General features: G+C 34.3%; 1 protein-coding gene across 4 annotated transcripts in view; it reads right to left on the reverse strand.

The window, feature by feature from the left end:
- Nucleotides 1-21,244, reverse strand: part of LOC136027626 (hemicentin-2-like) — a 152,528-nt gene that overhangs the window by 28,182 nt on the left and 103,102 nt on the right. For all 4 annotated transcript variants that reach the window (XM_065705043.1, XM_065705044.1, XM_065705046.1 and 1 more), the window contains 2 exons: nucleotides 16,616-16,803; nucleotides 9,721-9,853 (listed from right to left, as the gene is read on the reverse strand). In XM_065705043.1, coding sequence (XP_065561115.1) covers nucleotides 9,721-9,853; nucleotides 16,616-16,803 — 321 coding nt within the window. The remainder of the gene's footprint in view (nucleotides 1-9,720; nucleotides 9,854-16,615; nucleotides 16,804-21,244) is intronic.

Below are 21,244 nucleotides of genomic sequence, written 5' to 3' on the forward strand. Positions count from 1 at the left end.
AGAGACAAACAGATAAATTGTGAAAACAAATTTTTGGGCATTATAAGGACCCTAGCGTGACAGGGCACTGGCTTTAGAAGAACTGAAGAACAAGCGGCAACTATGTTAAAATTGTTCAACTTCTAGTGAGATATGTGGCAGCTCTTGATACCCGATATAAACCATACAAATTCACCTATTACGCGCAATTCCTCAAAACGAGTTCATTGACTTTGTTTCAGCAGAAGTCAGGGAGAAGATCCGCGGCAAAATCCGCGGAAGATTTAGAATTTTATTCTGTGATAGTGGATATGATACCCGATGCTTCCCTTTCTGATAAGCTTGCAGTCGTAACCGCAATATTAGCTCGAAAAGGACGCCCAAAAGAGGCTATTAGATGTTAGCGAGGCTAATGGCGAAACCAAGCAGGGTATGACAGAAAGTATAATAGGAACATTGTCAAGCAAAGGAATTCTTCTTGATAAAATAGCTTTGCAGTCTTATGACTATGCAAGTTCAATGTCTGGTCAATATAATGGAGCCCAGCAGAAAATATCTGAACTTCTTGATCCCTGTGTGCCTCATACTCCCTTCCAGGCCAACAGACTAAACATTGTTATAGAACATAGTTGCAATTCATCTCTTTCGATAGTCGAGCTTTCAACATCCTCGACGACATATGCGTGCTCTTTCCTTCATCTACAAAGCATTTTGTCACCCTAAAAAAATAATATTCTTTGATTGAAAACAGCCTTAATATCCAAAACTTATCACGGACTCAGTTAACTGCAAGGGCTGAAACCATACAAGCAGTAGTTACTTTGTTTGAAGCAATAGTTTCAGCCATTTACGAAAGAATACAGATAAAGAACACTGATGTGAAGATGAAGAAACAAGCTAGTGGCCTTCAGAATAGGATTATAAACTCTAATTTATCGCTTGCCTCATGTTTATGGAAAAAAAAAATCATGTACAAGATAAGGATAACAACAGAAAAAAATTGAAGAAGAGGAGATCAACATCATCAACGCAATCGAGATGCTTGAAGCTATGAAGAAACTTTTCGAAAGAACATCAGAGGGCAAAATGAACGATTTTTTATTGATAGTGCAAAAGTGTTTGCCAGAGTGAGAGAAGTCGTTCTAGAGGGAGATTTGTTCAGACATCGTTGTTAGCGCTCTGGACCATCTTGTTTTGACCACAGAGCTCAGAATCAAGCTAAGATCTCAATGCATCAGTTCGATAGATAACATTTTAGAATCCTACTTGAAAGTTTGAATACAATGATGGGAGATAATCTCAGAGCTGATCTTGTAAATTTTTATCCGTTTTGGTCCTCACTTCAGCCTTCTTTCAAAAAGAAGAGTTTCAATTATAGATATTGAGCAAGCAACAACTTTATATCCAAACTAAGGAAGAACTCCAGAATATACTGTTTTATAAGCAGAGCTTGAAGTTCTCTTTCAGTTTTGCCACGGTGCAACTTGCTTCAGAGAAATCGTAGGTAAAGGAAATGGCCAGCATCATCAGCTTAAGCAAGCGAGTCACAGCAAATTAGCAGTGAGAGCACTTGTTGTTGTTGCTGCTACCGAAAGAGCATTTAGCAAGTTCAAGTTTGTTCAGAATTTGCTGAGGTCTACCATGGTTGATTTTTGACTAGATTTCCTCATGTTGTTGGCGAATGAGAAAGACTTCCAACACCAATACCATTGACTTAAACAAGATTGTCAAGCAGTGGTTCATTTTGAAGAAGAGGTCTTTCAATACAGCCATACAAATAAAGCTGTTCATAGTTACGCATTTAAACATGAGACATTTCGTTTTAGCTTATTGTTAGTCTCCGTAGATAAGTATAAATGATAAAAGGATTAATGTATAATAAATTTTAACGAATCGTATAGTGTGACCAAGGGGCCGTCTAAATGAAAAGATCTCAGCCCCCCCCCCCCCCCTTTGCCTTGGTGTTTTGAGCCGCCCATTAACATGGAGTGTTTAATATGAAAATCAATTTTAAACAGTTGAAACTATCAGAGATTATGAGGGGTGGGGTACCAAATGTCTTAGCAAAAAAAACACAGTGTAAATTGTATCTGAGATAAGAGCCGCTAGATGGCGGGGTAATCTTTGCATCTGAGGCTTGGCTCAGAGTTCTCATTAGTCCATGCTATATAGTTTTAAGTAATGGTTAAAGTAATGTAAGATTTAAAGTTTTAAACAAGAATAAATTCAAGTCTTATTAGTTTCAAGTCTTATTAGTTCCAAGTCTTCAAGTCTTATCCGTTTCATTCTGTTTAGTTTTGGGTAAGGGTTAAATTAAAGTAAAGAAAGTGTTAAAGTTTTAGGTAAGGGTAAATTCAAGTCATATTAGTCTTATTTAAGTATTATTAGTTTCAAGTCTTCAAGTCTCGTTAGTTTCATTTTACTTAGTTTTAAGTAAGGGCTAAAGTAAGGTAAAGTTAAGAAAGGGTTTAAATTTTAAGTAAGGTTTAAGTAAGGACAAAACTGTCTGGTTATAAAGCAAGGGTTCAGATTTAAAATCCATAAGCCGTTGAATTTTTTTTGGCTATCGAAAAAAAATCGACAACAAATACAAGCATATTCTAGCAAGAAGACAGACAAATTGTTCTCTGATAAATATTCATAATTTAATAGCATTTCTCTATCATTGTATTCAATGAACACTTTTACATCTCCCCTCCCCCTCTCTATTCTTTTCTCTTTCTCTCGTCCATTCCCATTTGTAAGTCGCATTAGTTTCCAATATTATTTAGTTATGACCACTCTAGTTTTTGAATATGGGTTCAGATTTAAAATGAATTAAGCTATATATATATATATATATATATATATATATATATATATATATATATATATATATATATATATATATATATATATATATATATATATATATATATATATTATATATATATAATATATATATATATATGTTATATAATATATATATATATATATATATATATATATATATATATATATATATATATATATATATATATATATATATATATATATATATATATATATATATATATATATATATATATATATATATATATATATGTGTGTATATGTACGAAGTAGGCTACTCATTACCTTTGTCATATATCTCCAATTGTCTGTTTGAATTAAGGTTTCAATTTTTTTTTCTTTCAAAATAACGACAACAGGTACAAGCATATTTTAGCAGGGAGACAGAAAAACGTTTTCTCCTAAATTTTTCAAAATTCAACAGCCTTTCTTTTCATTTTATTCAATGAATCCTTTTCTGTCTCCCCCCCCCCCTCTTTCTCTTTCCTTTTCTCTTTCTCTCTCACACTCTTTGGAATTTCCATGAAACCTTCCTAAGTAAAAAGTTAGATAAGTTGTTTGAGTCTGAATTCTAAAAAAACTCAAAGGTTATATTTCTAGCCCCAACCCTACAACTAAACAAGCTCAATTAATTGCTTCATTTGTTTTGTCTGACTTGTATCTAATGAATGAATGAATGAATGAATGAACTTTATTACCCGTAAAGTATAAAAAAACACAAAGTACGGAGTATTATAAATAAATATAAATAAATAAACAAAAACAAATACGATAAACAGCGAAGAAAAACAAAATTCAAACTAACAAAAGACAATATGGACTAATCAACCAGTATCAATATGGAAAAAAGGCTGCAGAGGGTCATAAACGTGAATAAAGTTGACAGTCTTTTTACATAAATCATCACTGGAAGACCGAATCCGAGAAGGCACATCTACTAAACCAAATCGAGCAATTATTTTTTTGTTTCGGTGCCATCTAGGAAGCCGGAGGAGGAATTTGCAATATCTGAAATAAGCCGTACGTAGAGTATGTCGATCTTTCTTAAGGAACAGATAAGCCATGCCTGATAAAAACAAAAGCACAGGGGCGCAATAAGCGTTATAAATCATGCACAAACCGTTGCGGTTGTAACGGCTTTTGTTTGGGGATATTTTTCCGTAAGCGACGCGTAGGTTTTTCACGGCTTGATTCACTAGGGATGAACAGGTAGCGGAAAGTGTTGGGCCGAAACACAGACCAAGCCAACTAACTAAAGAAGAACATGGTAGAACTACAGTCCCAGTAACGAATGGAGCGACCGCATAAGGGCTATTAAAACAAATAAACTCGCATTTAGACGCATTAACTGACAGTCCAATCTTAGATAGTTCATTGGTTAATATAGTAAAATTAGAAAGCAATCCACGGCGAGTCCGGGCAACAAGAAGAACGTCATCTGCATATGCAATAGAAGACAAACCAATATTACCGTAAAAAACAGAACTTCTAAGGGGACGCAGGTACGATGCAAGTACGCATTTAAATATACTAGGAGACAACACGGCACCTTGCCGAACTCCCTTATTAATTTTTACCGGGTCAGATATTTGGCCATTCCAGGTAACTTGAATTTTAGACTTTGAATACCAAGAAGACAATAAACTTAGTACGGAAGGATTAACACCTGAAGACGCAAGGGAAAATAGAGCCTGAGAGTGCACAATATTGTCGAAAGCTCCAGAAATATCAACAGTAAGACAGTATAAAGACATTTTAGCTTTTACGGCATCTTTCATGAGTCGGCTTAAAACATGATGTGCATGGGAGCAACCGAAACTTTTCCGAAAACCAAATTGAAAAGGCGTAAAATCACAATTCGACTCAATTTCTGGTAGTAACAAATGTTCAAGCAACTTACTTAAGAAACACGATACTGTAATGGGACGATAATTCACACATGACGTGGGGTCCTTGCCTCGCTTTTGAATAGACGTTACACGGCCACAAAGGAAACTATCAGGAACAAGCGACTGTGCTAAGCAAGACTGGAAAAATATTTGTAGATGGTTAAGTAGAGCAGGACAATCATAAGCAAAAAATCGGTAAGAAAGGCCGTCACCATCAAGGCTATTTGAACGCTTAATTTTTCTTAAAGCCCGGCTAATTTTAGATATTGCTACAGGCTGGACATGAGCCTGCAGGAGACGATATGGTAAAAGTGGTTTAAGCAACTTATAATAAAAAGACTGAAGAAAACTATTAAATACACTGAACACACGCTTATAATGATCAACAAAATTAGCTAGATGGAGACAAGATAGGGTAGATGGGGAACATTTCTCACTATTAATAACCTTATTCCAGGAGGCCTTATCGGTGGGGCCTGGCCATGCATTCAAGTGTGCCCTCTTCAAACTGGCCTTATATTCAAGTTTACACTTTTGTTTCACAGAGAAAACAGCTCCGGAAGATGGTCGGTCACATGATATCCACATACGTAGCCAAAATTTGGCTTTTTGCTTAGCATGTTTTACTTCAGGATCAACGTTCCAATTAGGCTTTCTTGTAGCAATCCTAACTTTATCCACAGGCACTGCAGCTTTGGAAGCTGATTTAAGGCAATGGACGATTTGACAATAATAGAAATTTAGGTCAACTGTACTTGAAGGCGAGGAAACTGACGTTTGCAGCAGGTGATATGGTACTTTTATGGTCGAGAGTAAAGCAGTTAGCGTAGCAAGGTATAGTGGGACATTAGCACGATCCCAATTCAACTTCGTATGCCACTTCGGCTGAGCCGAAAGCATTTTGCCAGATAGCTCACAGGACAAATTACAGCTAAGAATAAGGTGATCGTCGTCAATCTTCTCTTCGTCCACCCTGACAATCGATGATATTAAGCTGGAACTGGAAGAGATCACGTGATCCAGGTTCGATTTTGAACAGCCTCTGTTATGAATATACGTGAATGGGAGGCTCTTAACTGCGACGTGATATATGCTAGGAAGGGATTCTAGCAAGAGGATTGATCTATCGGAGGTTCCAAGAATGTCACAGTTAAGGTCACCAGCTAAAACCCAATTTAGGTCTTTCAAACGTAGACTTTCAAGTAGAGACTTTAAACTGGAGCAACATTTAGCGAAAGATGTGAACGATGCTATAGAACGTCAATCGCAAGGTAAGTAAACGTTTATAAAGGCGGTACTGTCACATTGAATCGCTAAGATGTTATCATCACAATGAATCACAGAGGGCTTTGATGGGGAACGGAAAAAAATTGCTAGGCCACCGGAAGGGCGGCCTCTAGTTTTCTTGGCCTCTTGCGAAAAGAAATGGTGGACAGAAGATCGCTTCAGGCTAGAAACGTTTGATTTGGTCAAAAGATGTTCTTGCAAGAACACTATGTCATGGACTAATAATTCATTAATTAACAAGTCTTTGTCTTTTGTGCCGTTAATATTAAGAGAAGCAAAACTTAAAATAGTGGCTTGGTTCATTTTGGAGCAGAGTTCAGAGCGCGTTTTATCACTGGGCAATTCATACTATAGGAAACATGAGCTTCGCCGCAGTTGGCACATTTCGGAGCCTCTAAGCAAGGATTGTCTTTAGTATTGGAATGGCATCCAGAACATTTAGAGCACTTCATCTCATTCGGGGCACATGGGCAGTGAGCTAACGAATGATGGATACTTTGGCATCTAAGACACCGTCTGGGCAATTCTTTGTATTCCGATATTTTAAAAGACTCGTAACCCAAGCGCAGACCTGTAGCGATGGCAGATTTTAGTGCAGCGGAATCAAGGAACTCTAAACGGAATGTATGAGAAGAGCCGATCTGGCTGGCCTCAACAAGACCAGGAATAACGGAGATGAGTATACTGCTAGAAACACTATCGGGAAGTCCCCTAATTACTCCAAGAGGTTTGCGATCAATCACTTTAGCAAGAATATTTGGATAGCTCGCAACAGCAGATGCGGCAAGAGAATTGGCGGAAACTTTATCCCGCGTAACAACAACCCATCTTTTCCTTACCGGATCGGACTTTACCGACACAATACCGTCATGTCCGGCGAAAGAATCAAGCTTTTTCTTGCGAGAAACGGGGTCTCTTAGTTCTGGAGGCGGATATTTAAGAACAACGGCGTACGAGGGTTTGTGATTGGTACCCTTACTATCTGAGACCAAAGAACTATTAATAGACGTTGTTGGACTATTGAGGTGAGCAAGCGATTTTAACTGATCAAGGCACTGGTTGACTTTGGCGGTAAGGATAGAATAAGCTGACGCCGGAATGCTAGGGACTTCAGAGGGGGATTTGATCACGAACTCTGGAATATCAATATTTTCTGCAGAGCACCGAGAAAGAGTAGTGATAATGTCCGACAATGAACTATTCTTAGCACTGGATCCCGAACGACGAGGTATAGGCTCATCTGGGAAGCAATTGCTATATAAAAGTTTCTTAGCTCCAAGAACATCTTCATACGGGAAAAAATCACTAGCGTATTTCACAATAGACTGATGGTCCAACCCCCCATCGAGATTGTGCTGAGCAAAATTCAAAACTGGGCAATAATAAAGCGTACTGGTATTCCAATTGTCCATGATAAGCAAATTTCACTCACGGCTCGGCATCAGTCCAAAAACAATTAAGTGAAAGAGGTATATCCACAGAGAAGTTCTCAATAAGCACAATTATGAAATGATCCACACTGGCTAAATGAATGCAATGAGAATAAATAATAACTTATCTTTGAGTGGGGCTAGTAATCCAGTGATTTGCAAGTAATCCGAATATTTCAATGCACGACTCAGATGATAGTAGTGCTGAATACTAACTCACAGCCACAATCCATAAATAATCCTTAAGCTGTAACCATATACAAGTTTATAAATTTATCTAACAAGTTTCAATTACAAGTTCAAAAGTATTTCACTCGTTATTTATTCCAAACAGGTACAGAGTTAATCCGGCTTAAATTCAATTAGTTGTTGACTGGTCAAATCACACGTCACAAATTATCAGAGCTAGCGAAATGCGACTGCACTGAATGAATGCTAGATGCGAACTGAATTTTATGCACTGAATTTTCTTTTTTTTTCTCCAAACATGCAATTTCAGCTTTTCTTACTCATTAAAATAGTTGGGAATGGAGTTTTTATTGATGAGACCATGTACCCGCTTCTTAAACGCTGCCATCTACTAATCCTAAAATTTGCGCGTCATAATCCTCTCCTGCAAAACTTATACTATATACCAAGGATATCGAATTGAGAGGTTGCTGGAGTTGGTCATTCAGGGATTAAACTTGTCATTTCAGGCAAAAATAATCTTATTATTGGTTGCCTTAATTTTGTTCAAGTATTTATACTTTGATTTTAAAAATTTTGTATTCAATTACAAATATATATCCATTTAGTTATAGGTTATATTTCAGTTTAAAGTGGTAAAACACACACTAAAAAAGGTAAAAAAAAATGCTACAAATTGCACGTCAAAGTCACAGTATTTTCTGGAAGAGTAAAATATTTGACTTAACATACTTGTCTTGTATCCCATCCGTCCTCTGTAGCCGTATTAGGGCATCTTTTCTTCTCACTAGTCATTGAATTGACTCACTAGACTGACTTGATTCACAGTGACTTGACTCACTAGTCAAGTCATTGACGACGGCATTCGGCTCTGTCTAATGCTAAACACAAGAGATAGGTTGCCATCTCTTGCGAGATTGAAAAACTTCCAGGCTGGAGATCCATCAAGTTGTCGTAACATCTCTTAAGAGGTCTACTTCAAGGCGACGTGCTATGCACCGTTATTCAAATGTTATTTTTGGGATTTGACTTGATGCCGTTCGTTGGATGTGACCGAGCCAGTGGAGCTACTGACTTTTAATTCTGTCCATGATATCTGATGAGCAGTGGAGAAGGTTAAGGAGCTCTTCAATGCTGTCCTAATATGATATTGTCATGCTATTTGGTCATATTGTTGGATATGACCAAGCCAGCGGAGCTATTGACTTTTAATTCTGTCCATAATAGCGTATGAGCAGTGGAGGAGGTTAAGGTACTCTTCAATATTGTCACAATATGATATTGTCACACTATTTGGCCATATCGTTTGTTATGACCAAGCCAGCGGAGCTATTGACTTTTAATTCTGTCCATAATAGCGTATGAGCAGTGGAGGAGGTTATGGAGCTCTTCAATATTGTCATAATATAATATTGTCATGCTATTATGTTATTATAATATTATTATTGCTATGCGTTACGTGTTATTTTTATGTACTGTTGTTTTTGTTATGCATGGTTTTATTATGTGCGTAAGTGTTTGTTATTTTCTTTCTTTTTTGGCTTTTTCTTATGTCACGTAATAATCTTATGATAACAAGGACACCAGTGACAAAGAAAGACCTTGCTTAAGATTCATGTTTGTCAATATTAATAATATTTAATGGTATTAATATTTCCACTTAATATCAATAATGAAAATTGAAGTTGGCTATTCAGTTTTATTCTTTGTCGTGGGTCATAGCCATACCATATCTAGACAGCCAAAAAGTACATCAATTACGAATAATAAATTAATTACGATTCCCTACGCGTTGGAAATTGAAATTTCAACAATTTACTTGAAAAACGAGGAATTGCATACAATTGCGTAGATATTGAGTTAATTGAGCATATCACTGCTACGCACCATTCCAATTTTTGAACTAATAAAGCAAAAACTGAATATACAAAAATGATACTATGTGAACTTTCGAAATTTAAAACTTACGACCCATGGACGGCGCCAAACTGTTATGTAAATAATAATTTTAATGAAGTAATTGGTGAGCTCTCAACTTGCATATTATACTTTATGGTAAAGCTAGAGCTTAAAAGCATCCTTTTGCAATAAGGATATATAAAGATGGTATTTACCTCTTATATGGACCAAAACGGTCCCTAGCACGGAGCCTTTGTCATTTTCAACTTCTATTTCATACGTATTAGCGTCACTTAGGTCAATCCTTTGAATAAGTAACCTAGCTTCATAGCAAGACATGTTCTGGATCTGAAATATATAAACAAATTTCTTGCATTATAACACTGCAAGCATAAAATAAAAGCTTTTAATACTTATCATCAGAATAAATGTCTACAAATTACTAATGTGCTCCCCCTCCGTGAATCAAAAGACCAAAACCAAAAGTAAACAAAATTGTAAAATTTCGTAGAACCTGAACTATTTTTGCATTTTTTTTGTATACAATTATTTTCTCTAACCTTTGCCCCAGTCAAGGAACAAATTTCATAAGGTGTATGCAGCAGAACCGGCAACTGTCCAGAATTACTTGCCCTTGCAGCCTTGGAAAAGGCAAGATAACTAAAAATAAATGACGTCATTTGTTTTGTTTATTTACTGTTAAAAATTTAATAAATGATGGTTGAAGATATTTTACATCATGGGCATCAATTCACAAAAATGTTTTAGCTTGTTTGCTCGATGTTCTGGCCTGACAAAATAAAATTTCCGGTCTGGAGAGAGCGAGTTATATGTAATTTCTAACATAATGCTGGACATGTATATGATTAAGAAAAAAATCGTATTAAACAAACGATAATAAACTTTTTTAATCTAAATTAAATTTTTTCTTACAAAAAGTTGAAGATCAAACCCTAAAATATACAAACAAATAACGACATATTTGCATTCCTGTCGTTAGACGTTTAAGCTCAGGACGAGGGTTTATTTTATAAGAAATTTCCAAGGTGTATTAAAAAAAAAACATCAAAAAATTAAAATGACCTATGTCAAAGTGACACTGACACTTTATTTTGGCTTTTACTTAGAATTTCTTTTTAAAAATATTAACAGAAAACGGTTCTAAGATATCTTCTACAGCCAAATCCGCTGGCAAATTTAATGACTAATAATTACTTCAGAATTTGTTTGATTAGTACCATTTACTACTATGTTTTCCTCCAAGTTTTTCGTCATGTCATCTTACTGTCAACGTTCGGAGAAGTTATGACATAATCAACTGTATTATTTTCATATTGGTACAAAGCGCCATCTATATACCGGACCCATGGTTGCAGGTTGTAGGGAGCAAATATGCCGAAAGAAAACCCGAAAAACAAACAAAAAATTATTAATAGAATAAATCTTAAAAGTACTGTGAGACCATCTTTTCACAATCTCTATGCATAGCCTTCTGCCCAATTTAGCTTTAGCTTTAACGTCCACTCCTGTATATTCGTTAAAAAATACAATAATGAAAAATGTGTTTTATTTTTATCAGTCATGTTTAGACTTAGACTTGGAGTAAACAAGGGTGAAGAGGGAATGTTCGTTAAAAAGAAAAATCTATCAAGTGGTTAACCTCAAGCATCTTGTTTCCTGGCTTGTTAGTAAGGATGGTGAATGCAGTTAAGTTAAGAAACAGAACATCGAATAACCAGACACAGGTTTTTTTGTAGCTGAAGAAAGCTATGAAGAACAGGAATATAAGTTGGCAAATTAAGATAAGAATATTGGAAGCCAAGGCCCTGAAATGTGGATGCCTCAAAAGGCTGAGGAAGATGTATTAAAGAAATTGCCTAAGTGGGATCGATATTCCCCAGTGGAATCAAAAATAATTTAAATTATTCAATTTAAATTAATTAAAATTTAATAAAATTAAATAACACTTCCCAGTGGAACCAAAAAATGATCAACTTTAAATTTGAATTGAATTTAAATAAGCAAAATTTAAAACCTAAGTTTCAGATACTTGTTGACTGACCGCCATTAAAAATGAGTCTAGCTTGAAAAATGTCAATCCCACTTTCAAAGGCTATAAGAAAAGAAATTTTAAGATAGGCCGGTCAACTTTTATTGATGATGGATAACAAATTGTTAAATATTTTGGTTTTTGGCCAACCATCTGGTTTTGGTTTTGTCCAGCCATCCTTTGGCTGCATGTGGAAATTTTGCAAAAGTCCTATTTACAAGCTATTTTCTTCAATTAAACAAGGTCTATTGACTAATATAGTCCTATCTTGTTTGGCCGTCAAGATATATAAAATGTTCTGGGCTGTTTTTCAAAACTTATTATTCTTTTCTTTTCCATACAGGCCTATCTGGAGAATGGGCTCTTTGATATCGAAATTGTTTCTAAGGAATTAAAAGCATGCGTTGTTTCCACTTCGAGTCCCTAATTATTTTCTAAAAGCCCAAAACATAGTTCTTATGTTCACCTGTGGAATATAAGCCATTTAACTTAGCGTCTTTGGAATTACCGAAGCCTATGGAAGTGATCTCAGAAGCAGGGTGTTTACCCTCTCTCTATTTAACAGAGCCTGTTTATAGTACAGGTTATCGCCGTTGTTATTCCTATCTTTATTACCAAACTCCACATAAGCAAGCTCGAAAGCAAGGCTTTTACCCTCTCTTTATTTATCAGAACCTCTTTATTACCGAAATTCATGTTTTTACCGTTATCTTTATTACCGAATTATATGTAAGCGAGCTCAAAAGCAGGGTGTTTATTCAAGCATTTCAAATTCAACACTTTTACGTTCGATGGTCAATGATTTTTTTTCTTTGGAATATCCTATTTGATACTTGTCAGAAAATAAATAGTTGGGAAATAATTTCACTATGTAGTGAAAAAGCCACATTGAAAATCCCTACGCGAAAAAGCTACAGTGCCATGGCAAGAAAAAAAAATACGAACTATTAGCAAATACATAAAATTCACCAGAAAATACAAAAAAAATAATCAGATAATACAGACCAGAACCAAATAAATAAAAAAGAAACCAGATTATAGAAAAAAGTATTTCAATACCCTAGTCACTAAACAATTTTTAAATCGTCAAATTGTATCGAAAAAAAAATTCGGTAAAATGTATAACTTGTAAAATAAAGTTTTCAGAATACCTGGGAAGCTAAGAATCCAAATATAATACTTTTAATACTGTCAAAAGAAGAATTCCAGTATTTTACCTATTATTTATCTTTATTACTTTTCCTTATTATTTGTTTTATAAAATTAGGCTATTGCTCATTCTATTCTGCATTTTTGAATAATACCCTCGTTCGCATATTGCAAAGAATATCCAACAGAAAAGTGGTAAAGATGAAGTAAAGATGAATCGATCTTCAATGTATTTTCTACCAATTCCAACGGAAATATAAAACATTACTCTCTTTGGAAATGTTCCAAATTATTGGAAAAACATCGATTTGAGGTATCCTTCAAATATCTGCAGAATCTTTCACAGACGGTGAAGGACCTATTTTTTAATGGCCATCTTTTCACGAGACAATGCTTTCTAATCCAGTCGGAAACTATTTCTTTCTATTGTTCTATTTCAATTCTACGGAGCTCTCTCTTTTTTTAATCTTTTGTTCTTCTAAAGCAATGTCCTGGCCACTGCTATCAGCTATTCAAGACATACTAAATATAGATGACTCTGTCTCCTTTAGCTTGAGGAACGGATCTTTCAACACATAAAGCAAATTGCAGATCTTTTGCAGAGAAGACAAAAAAAAAATCTCAGAGTCAAATTTTTTTATTGACTTATTTACTTTGATCATAAATAACTTTAAACATTTATTTGTGAAGGAGCTATGAAGAAAATTCATGATTATAGTCAATTGTCCTGAACTAAAATGCCAAATTTGGGATTTGTTTTTCCTATTTAGAATATTTCTCTGATTTAAAAAAGCATTGCATTAATAGGGTAACAAATGGGTTACCATTTTTAATAGGGTAAATAGTGTGTATTTTCGTGAATTGGTGCCCCTGCGTTTTAATACTTAAAAGAATTATTTCAACTTCTTAGCACATTCCAAACTTTTAAAAGATCAAACTGTATTCTAAATATTATAAAGTCAATATTTCTTAAACTGGATTTTGCTGGAGATAAAGAGAAGCCCGAGTGAAGGGAAATGGACCCCAGGGCACTTTAAAGAAAGGTGTTGTGGGGCCTACTCACTTTTACACAAATATGTTAAGGAGTAACAAATTTGTCAAAATACCAATTTTTAAGAAAGACAAGGAAGAAAGTCGAAAATCATTGTAACGTCAACTGAATGGGTGAAGGGAGGCCAGCTCGTGATTGGTTTATTTGCCAATTTCAAAAGGTAAAACAGCGAGGAATTATTTTGAGACAATTAAATTATAAATATTTCAGTTCGACGTCTATGAGCCACCATCAGCAAAGCAAATAGATAAATATAAAATCAGACTATTAATTGTCAAATATTTTATTGAAGTCTGAGTCTATATTTATCTATTTGCTTTGCTGATGATGATTGATGATGATGCTGATGATTATCTATTTGCTCTTAGATATGAAGCCAAAATATTCGCAATTTCACTGTCTTAAATAATTCTTCGTTGTTTTACCTCTTGTTAATTATATTATGGGAAGACAATATTGTCGTTATTAACTCACTTGCCAAGAGTTTAGATTATCTCGAATAAATAAATACGACTGCATAACTATTTTTTATGGAATAGAAATAAACAACCCTTTGGCATATAGGAGGCAAAACCAGCTTGTTAATACAAAATATATTACTTCTCAAATATAAATATGTTCTTTGACGAAACATAATGTTGTAATGCTTATACAGATTTTATATAGCCAGATGCTTTATAATTACTGATTTTTCATATTCATATCACCACTTGAAATAAAGTTTTTTAATATACATTGGTATGTAAAGTTTTTTTTTTATATGAGTTATTATTATTATCATTATTATTGTTATTATTATTATTATTATTATTATTATTATTATTATTATTATTATTATTATCATTATTATTGTTATTATTATTATTATTATTATTATATATGTAGTATTTGGATGGGTCATTGCTTATTTACAGTTTGAGTGAGGAACTGATTGATAAGACTTTTCAAATATGTGAAGTGGTTTTCCTTGGGCAAAACAAAATGTTAACATAGTAGGATTGATGAGAAAAGAGGAATCACTGTCCTATACTTTCATGTTCAAAGTGTGATTTAATTCTATTGGTTTATTTTTGCGACATATCTTTGGAAGCCAATCATATTATTAGCAATTTTTAATAAAATTAATCTTTTTAGCACTAGGCTAACTAATACTTCACGTCAACTGAGCGACAAATCTAGATCGACAAGGACATATAGTTTCTGGACAGACAAGTAACTCCGCCTTCTTAAAGCCTTGTTGGTTCTTAGATAACAAATATTAAGCCAATAAAAATAGAGAAGATTTAAGTCAAATATTTTTCTTACATGTAAACTCTCTGTTTTTCTTTTTTCTTCTGTTTTTAATTTTGTGACATATTTTTGGAAGCCCATCACATTATTAATAATTTTTGGAGAGAGTGTCAATATTTTAAAAGTAGTCTAACTAATACTTCACAACAAATCTAGACTGGCAAGAACATGAAATTTCTGGAGAGATAGATAACTCAGCCTTTTAAAACCTTGTTGGTTTTTACATTGAAAATATTAAACCAATAAGAATAGAAAAGATTTTGAGTCATAAAATGTTTAAAAGCGAAATCTCTTTTTTTCTGTGGTCAGATCCTAAAACAACTACCGATGGTTGAGGTTTTGGAATTCTTTTAATGAGATATCAAAACTGAAAAATAGTGATATGTACATATAACACTATAAACACATAGTCTATACAGCAACATGGCCTAAATAAGCATACATAGCAACATGGATAAATCATTGACCCTGAATATGAACCTATCTCTCAATAGTCAGGGTATTCTCTACTTGGAATAAAGTACACCAGCCAATGTGATTAAGCAGCCCTAGGATACTTGTATTACCTGGAGATAACTGGATATAACTTCCATGTTACTGGAAAGGGAAGTTAATTCTCGTGTTTACTGAATTGCATCGGAGATAATCACTCCTAAGATGCTTCAACCAGAAAATCTCTAAGCTAATGCTAGTAAATTATTATGACACAGAATTTTGTAGTATTATTATAGCACGTAGTATTACTATGACACATAATTCTTGGATTTTCCTTTAATGAAAGCATATATCAGGAGGTTCACAAAGCTTTCAAGGGGGTTCATATAAATTTTTCAAATGGGAAGGGGGCCAAGCTTTAAAATTTCTTAGAGAGGCAGGGTTAGTCTATTTTTTCTAAGATGAGTGTCATTTCATGGACAGTAAAATTACACATTTTATGTCTTACAAGTGCAGGGGAATAATGAACAGCATGCCCTGTTCCTTCTGCGGAGGCCCATGAGAACTGTAAAATGTCGAACATAAGATAGGCTTAAAAATTGATTCGGCAGCCAAAATTAAAATTTATTATCCTGTTTAGTACAAAAATTTTTTGACAACCGTACAATGTTAGCCAATCAAATGAACACACTAAAAAGTAAAAAAATCGTACTGTATGAGGAAAGCAGTAATTTTCGTAAAATTTTTAGCATTATTTTTCTAACTTGTTCAATTATCTTAATGTATCAACAAAAAAGAAAAAGAATTATTTGTGACACGAGAAACATAAAAAAAACAATCATGTAAGGTAAGTATGGAAAAGCTAAAAAATTGTCACTTTACTCTTCATGTTTGCGTCAATTGTTATTTTTCACATGTGTTTGAATTGTCTCTCACCTCCTCTATCTCGTTCTTTCACTGTCTTCCACACTTTTCTTTTTCTCTCTCGCCCCTTCTCTCCCTCATACTCTCTCTACCCCTCTCTTTCTTTCTAGTATTGAACATTTAATTTTGCATAAAATTTCAGCAGAAATACGTTGTATTCTACTTTCAATTAACATTAGCGTTTTCAAAATATGTCTTTTTTTTCTCTCACCTGTCGTAACGGTTCAGCTATAAATTTTCCATCGAAAAATACTTCACCGGGTTCCAGAAGAATTCCCTCTGATTTCCATAAGAATTTGTTTGGAGAAGGATCGGAGCAAAATTCAACTGCTATGATAGCATTGGTGCTACGAGTAAATACGAAACGGGTGGAATGTCCATACGAAAACTGCGGTGGACCTGGAATTAAAATACATCCACTTAATTTTTCTTCGTTTGAATTAAAATACAGTGATGAGGATACAGATATAATTAATTTTATGAAAAGTTCTTTATACGAACTTTTACTCAAACCTTTATTAATAAAAGTAAGCATTAACTTAGGATTTTGCTGCTTTCATCCAGTAGAATATTTTTTTTATCATTTAAGTAAAATGTCCTAGCTTCGAGGGTAAACTTTTTAGAAATCAAATAGTTTTGAATATTGATAGAAATTCATATTTTTGCATCAGAAACCTAAGCAAAATTTCTATATGTCTGATAAATTCTTGTAAAGTAATACCGTAAATCACTATTATGAAAATTTGGGAGGTATTGACCCAATTTACCCCACTATGAACGGGCGAATCGGGTTAATTTTATAAAAAGTCTTTTATATGAAATTTTATTCAAAATACTATTAATAAGTGTAAGGAGCACATTTTGATTTTGATGCTTACTTCCAGTAGAGTTTTTTTTATCTAAGTAAAATGTCCTACCTTCGAGGGTAAACTTTTTAGAAATCAAAAGTTCTGAATATTGATAGAAATTCATACTTTCTCATCAGAAACCTAAGAAAAATTTCTACATGTCTGATGAATTCCTGTAAAGTAATACCGTAAATCATTATTATGAAAATTTGGGAGATTTTGACCCGGTTTGCCCCCCTATAAAGGGGAAAATCGGAAGAAAATTTGAGAAAAACGGTGAAATTTTCCAGCAAATTTTGACTTTGCTGCTTACTTCCAGTAGAATATTTTTATGTTCATCTGAGTAAAATGTCCTAGCTTCGAGGGTCAACTTTTTAGAAATCAAATAGTTCTGAATATTGATAGCAAGTCATACTGTCTCATCAAACAGCTCATGGTAACGAACTGTAGTAAGGAGCGACCTGGCTCAATAGTAACCAAAACTATAAAAAATGGAATTTTGATACCAATAGCTACATCAAAAGAATTGTATTTTAATGCTGATTTTAAATATATAAGTTTCGTCATGTTTAGTCTTACCCATCAAAAGTTACGAGCCTGAGAAAATTTGCCTTATTTCAGAAAATAGGGGGAAACACCCCCTAAAAGTCATAGAATCTTAATGAAAATCACATAATCAGATTCAGCATATGAGAGAACCCTATTGTAGAGGTTTCAAGCTCCTATATACAGAAATGTGGAATTTTGTATTTTTTGCCAGAAGGCAGATCACGGATGCGTGTTTATTTTTTTTTGTTTGTTTTTTCCCCCAGGGGTGATCGTATCGACCCAGTGGTCCTAGAATGTTGCGAGAGGTCTCATTCTAATGGAAATGAAAAGTTCTAGTGCCCTTTTTAAGTGACCGAAAACATTGGAGGGCACCTAAGCCCCCTCCCACGCTAATTATTTTCCCAAAGTCACCGGATCAAAATTCTGAGATAGCCATTTTATTCAACGTAGTCGAAAAACCTTATAACTATGTCTTTGGGGGACAACTTACTCCCCCACAGTCCCCGTGGGAGGGGCTACAAGTTACAAACTTTGACCAGTGATTACATATAGTAATGGTTATGGGGAAATGTACAGACGTTTTCAGGGGGATTTTAGGGGTTGAGAAGAGGGGGATATGTTGTGGGAACATTCCATCGAGGAATTTGTCATTGGGGAAGAAAATTTCCATGAAGGGAGCGCAGGATTTTCTAGCATTATCAAAAAAAAAACAATGAAAAAATAAATATGAAAAAGTTTTTTCAACTGGAAGTAAGGAGCAGCATTAAAACTTAAAACGAATAGATTTTATTACGCATATGAGAGGCTCACCTCCTCCTAATACCTCGCTCTTTACGCTAAAGAATTTTTAGTAATTTCGACTATTTATTCTACGGCTTTTGTGATTCAGGGGTCCTTCTTAAGGAATTGGGACAAAATTTAAGCTTTAGTGTAAATATCGAGATACTGACGGGGGGTGGGGGTGAACCCCCCTCATATCCGTAATAAAAACATGAGAATACAAAAGTTCGTTACGTCAGCTAATTTGTAAGTTACGTATATCTTTTACTAATAAATGCATTCGTAAAAAATTAAAAGTTCTAGTGGCCAAGTAATCGGATGGCAACTAGGCCTCCTCCCCCGCTCTTTTTTTCTCAAAATCATTCGATCAAAACTATGAGAAAGCCATCTAGCCAAAAAAAATAAATTTGCAAATTTTGTTTTAATTATTCATCTGCGGCGAGCCAAAATCAAAACATGGATTGATTCAAAAACGTTCAGAAACTGAATAAAAAAAACAAGTTTTTTTAACTGAAAGTAAGGAGCGACATTAAAACTTAAAACAAACGGAAATTACTTCGTATATGAAAGGGGCTTTTCCTCCTCAACGCCCCGCTCTTTACGCTAAAGCTTCTTACTGTTTTAAAAAGTAGAGTTAAGAGAAAGAGTCAAAATTTAGCGTAAAGAGCGGGGCATTGAGGAGGAAAAGCTCCTTTCATATACGAAGTAATTTCTGTTCGTTTTAAGTTTTAATGTCAAAAAACTTTTTTTTTATTTAATCAGAAACCTAAGCCAAATCCCTATATGTCAGATAAATTCTTGCAATGTAATACCGAAAATCATTATTATGAAAATTTGGGAGGCTTTGACCCGAATTACCTCACTATGAAGGAGCAAATCGGGTCAAAATTCAGGAAAAACAGTGAAATTTTTCACCAAATTTTGATTTTGCTGCTTACTTCCCGTAGAATATTTTTTTTTTTCATCCAAGTAAAATGTCCTAGCTTCGAGGGTAAACTTTTAGAAATCCAACAGTCCTGGATATTGAAAGTCATGTTATTTCATCAAAAACTTAAGCAAAATTTCTATATGTCTGATAAATTAGTGTAGTGTAATACCGTAAATCATTGTTATGACAATTTGGGAGGTTTTGACCAGATTTGCCTCACTAATATGGGACAAATCGAGTCAAAATTCGGGAAACAGGGAAATTTTCCAAACGCTCAGCAACAAAATTTGCCAAGTTTTGACCCGATACCCTTTCTAGGTAACGCTGAAAAGGTAACTCACTGTCACCTAGAAAGGGTCTCACCGTTGCCCGTTACGATGACGTACCAAGGGTAATGCTTGATAATAATGCTTTGAATTTTCTCTGAGATCTGAACTTACGGAAGAAATAAGAAAATTTTCCATTTACTTATCTTTCCCAAACCTATCCAGCGTATTTTCAGTTTCATAAAAGTACAACTTTAATTTAAAAAATGTAATTCGGTAAACGGATAAAACTGAATCTCAGCTATCGAATTGTCTTCTTACGTTTGAATATTGACCAATGAAACAAACGGAATGTGACAAAGCTGCCAATAATTGACCTTTATTTTAATTGAATTTATTAAAAAAAAGAGTGAAAAATAGAAATAAAACAAGGAATGAGAGGGCCATAAAAAATAATGGGGGGGTCCTCTTCGCAAGTAATCATGATTTAAATGCGAATGTGTCTTCTTTAATTCACAGTTTTTTTTTGTAATATTCAGAACTATAAAGTTTGTTATGCTAATGCAATCAGTAACATAATCCGTATTATGCTGCTTATTGACACTTATCAAACAAACGTAAGATTAATGCATTTTTCAAATCTCTGGAGAAGAAAGAATCTTCTAAATCTTGGAGAAAAAGGCGGAAAGACTACAGTAAGGTTTCGGAAAACCAAACAAACAATGTCCCTCGTCAATGAAGCATGTTTAGCATCACTGAGATGTTTATTTTAGTCTGGAAATATCTTAGAACAACTATGAGGTGAATTTTCGACGGAAGGTGGATTTCTAAGAGATCGTTGGAACTCCAATTGTTGTTGTCACACCATTAATGAAGCAAAACAAAACCATATGGCATTTAGCAGTCAATAAATTTAATGATTAGCAAACGTAATGTTTAAATTATATGAGTAACCTACAGAGCAAGACAGGTGAATGCTTGAGGCATAATTTAGGAGGAGTAAATTCCGTAGGAGAAGAGACAATACTACCGTAAAATGAGATTAGAACGACAATTTTAGAACCTGGAAATTAAGGGCATCTAAATGACGCACGCCCCTCCTTATGTACGGCCTTCTGTCTCAAAAGCCCATTGAAAAATGATTATAACGCGAAAGCAAAAAAAATATTGCTAAACAGTCAACAAATTTTTTAAAAAGAGAAAATTGTGTGAGAAATCTCCGCTCTGTGATGTTTACAGGGACAGAAAGTCTTGAAAAAAACTAATAGAGATATCTTGACTAGCACCAATAAAAATAGAACTGAAAATATAAAAGCGTGAACCAAAAAGCTAAAAAAAAAAGAGCTAAGCGAACAAAAACTGTATTAGGGCTGAGAATTGAGTGGGCATATGCCACCTTGATTCCTCCACCCTTCCGATAGATTTTGAAAACCAACTTTTTTGGTGGGTATTTCCAACAAAAAATACTT

Source organism: Artemia franciscana, chromosome 5 (assembly GCF_032884065.1).
Source record: "Artemia franciscana chromosome 5, ASM3288406v1, whole genome shotgun sequence".
Taxonomy (NCBI): domain Eukaryota; kingdom Metazoa; phylum Arthropoda; class Branchiopoda; order Anostraca; family Artemiidae; genus Artemia; species Artemia franciscana.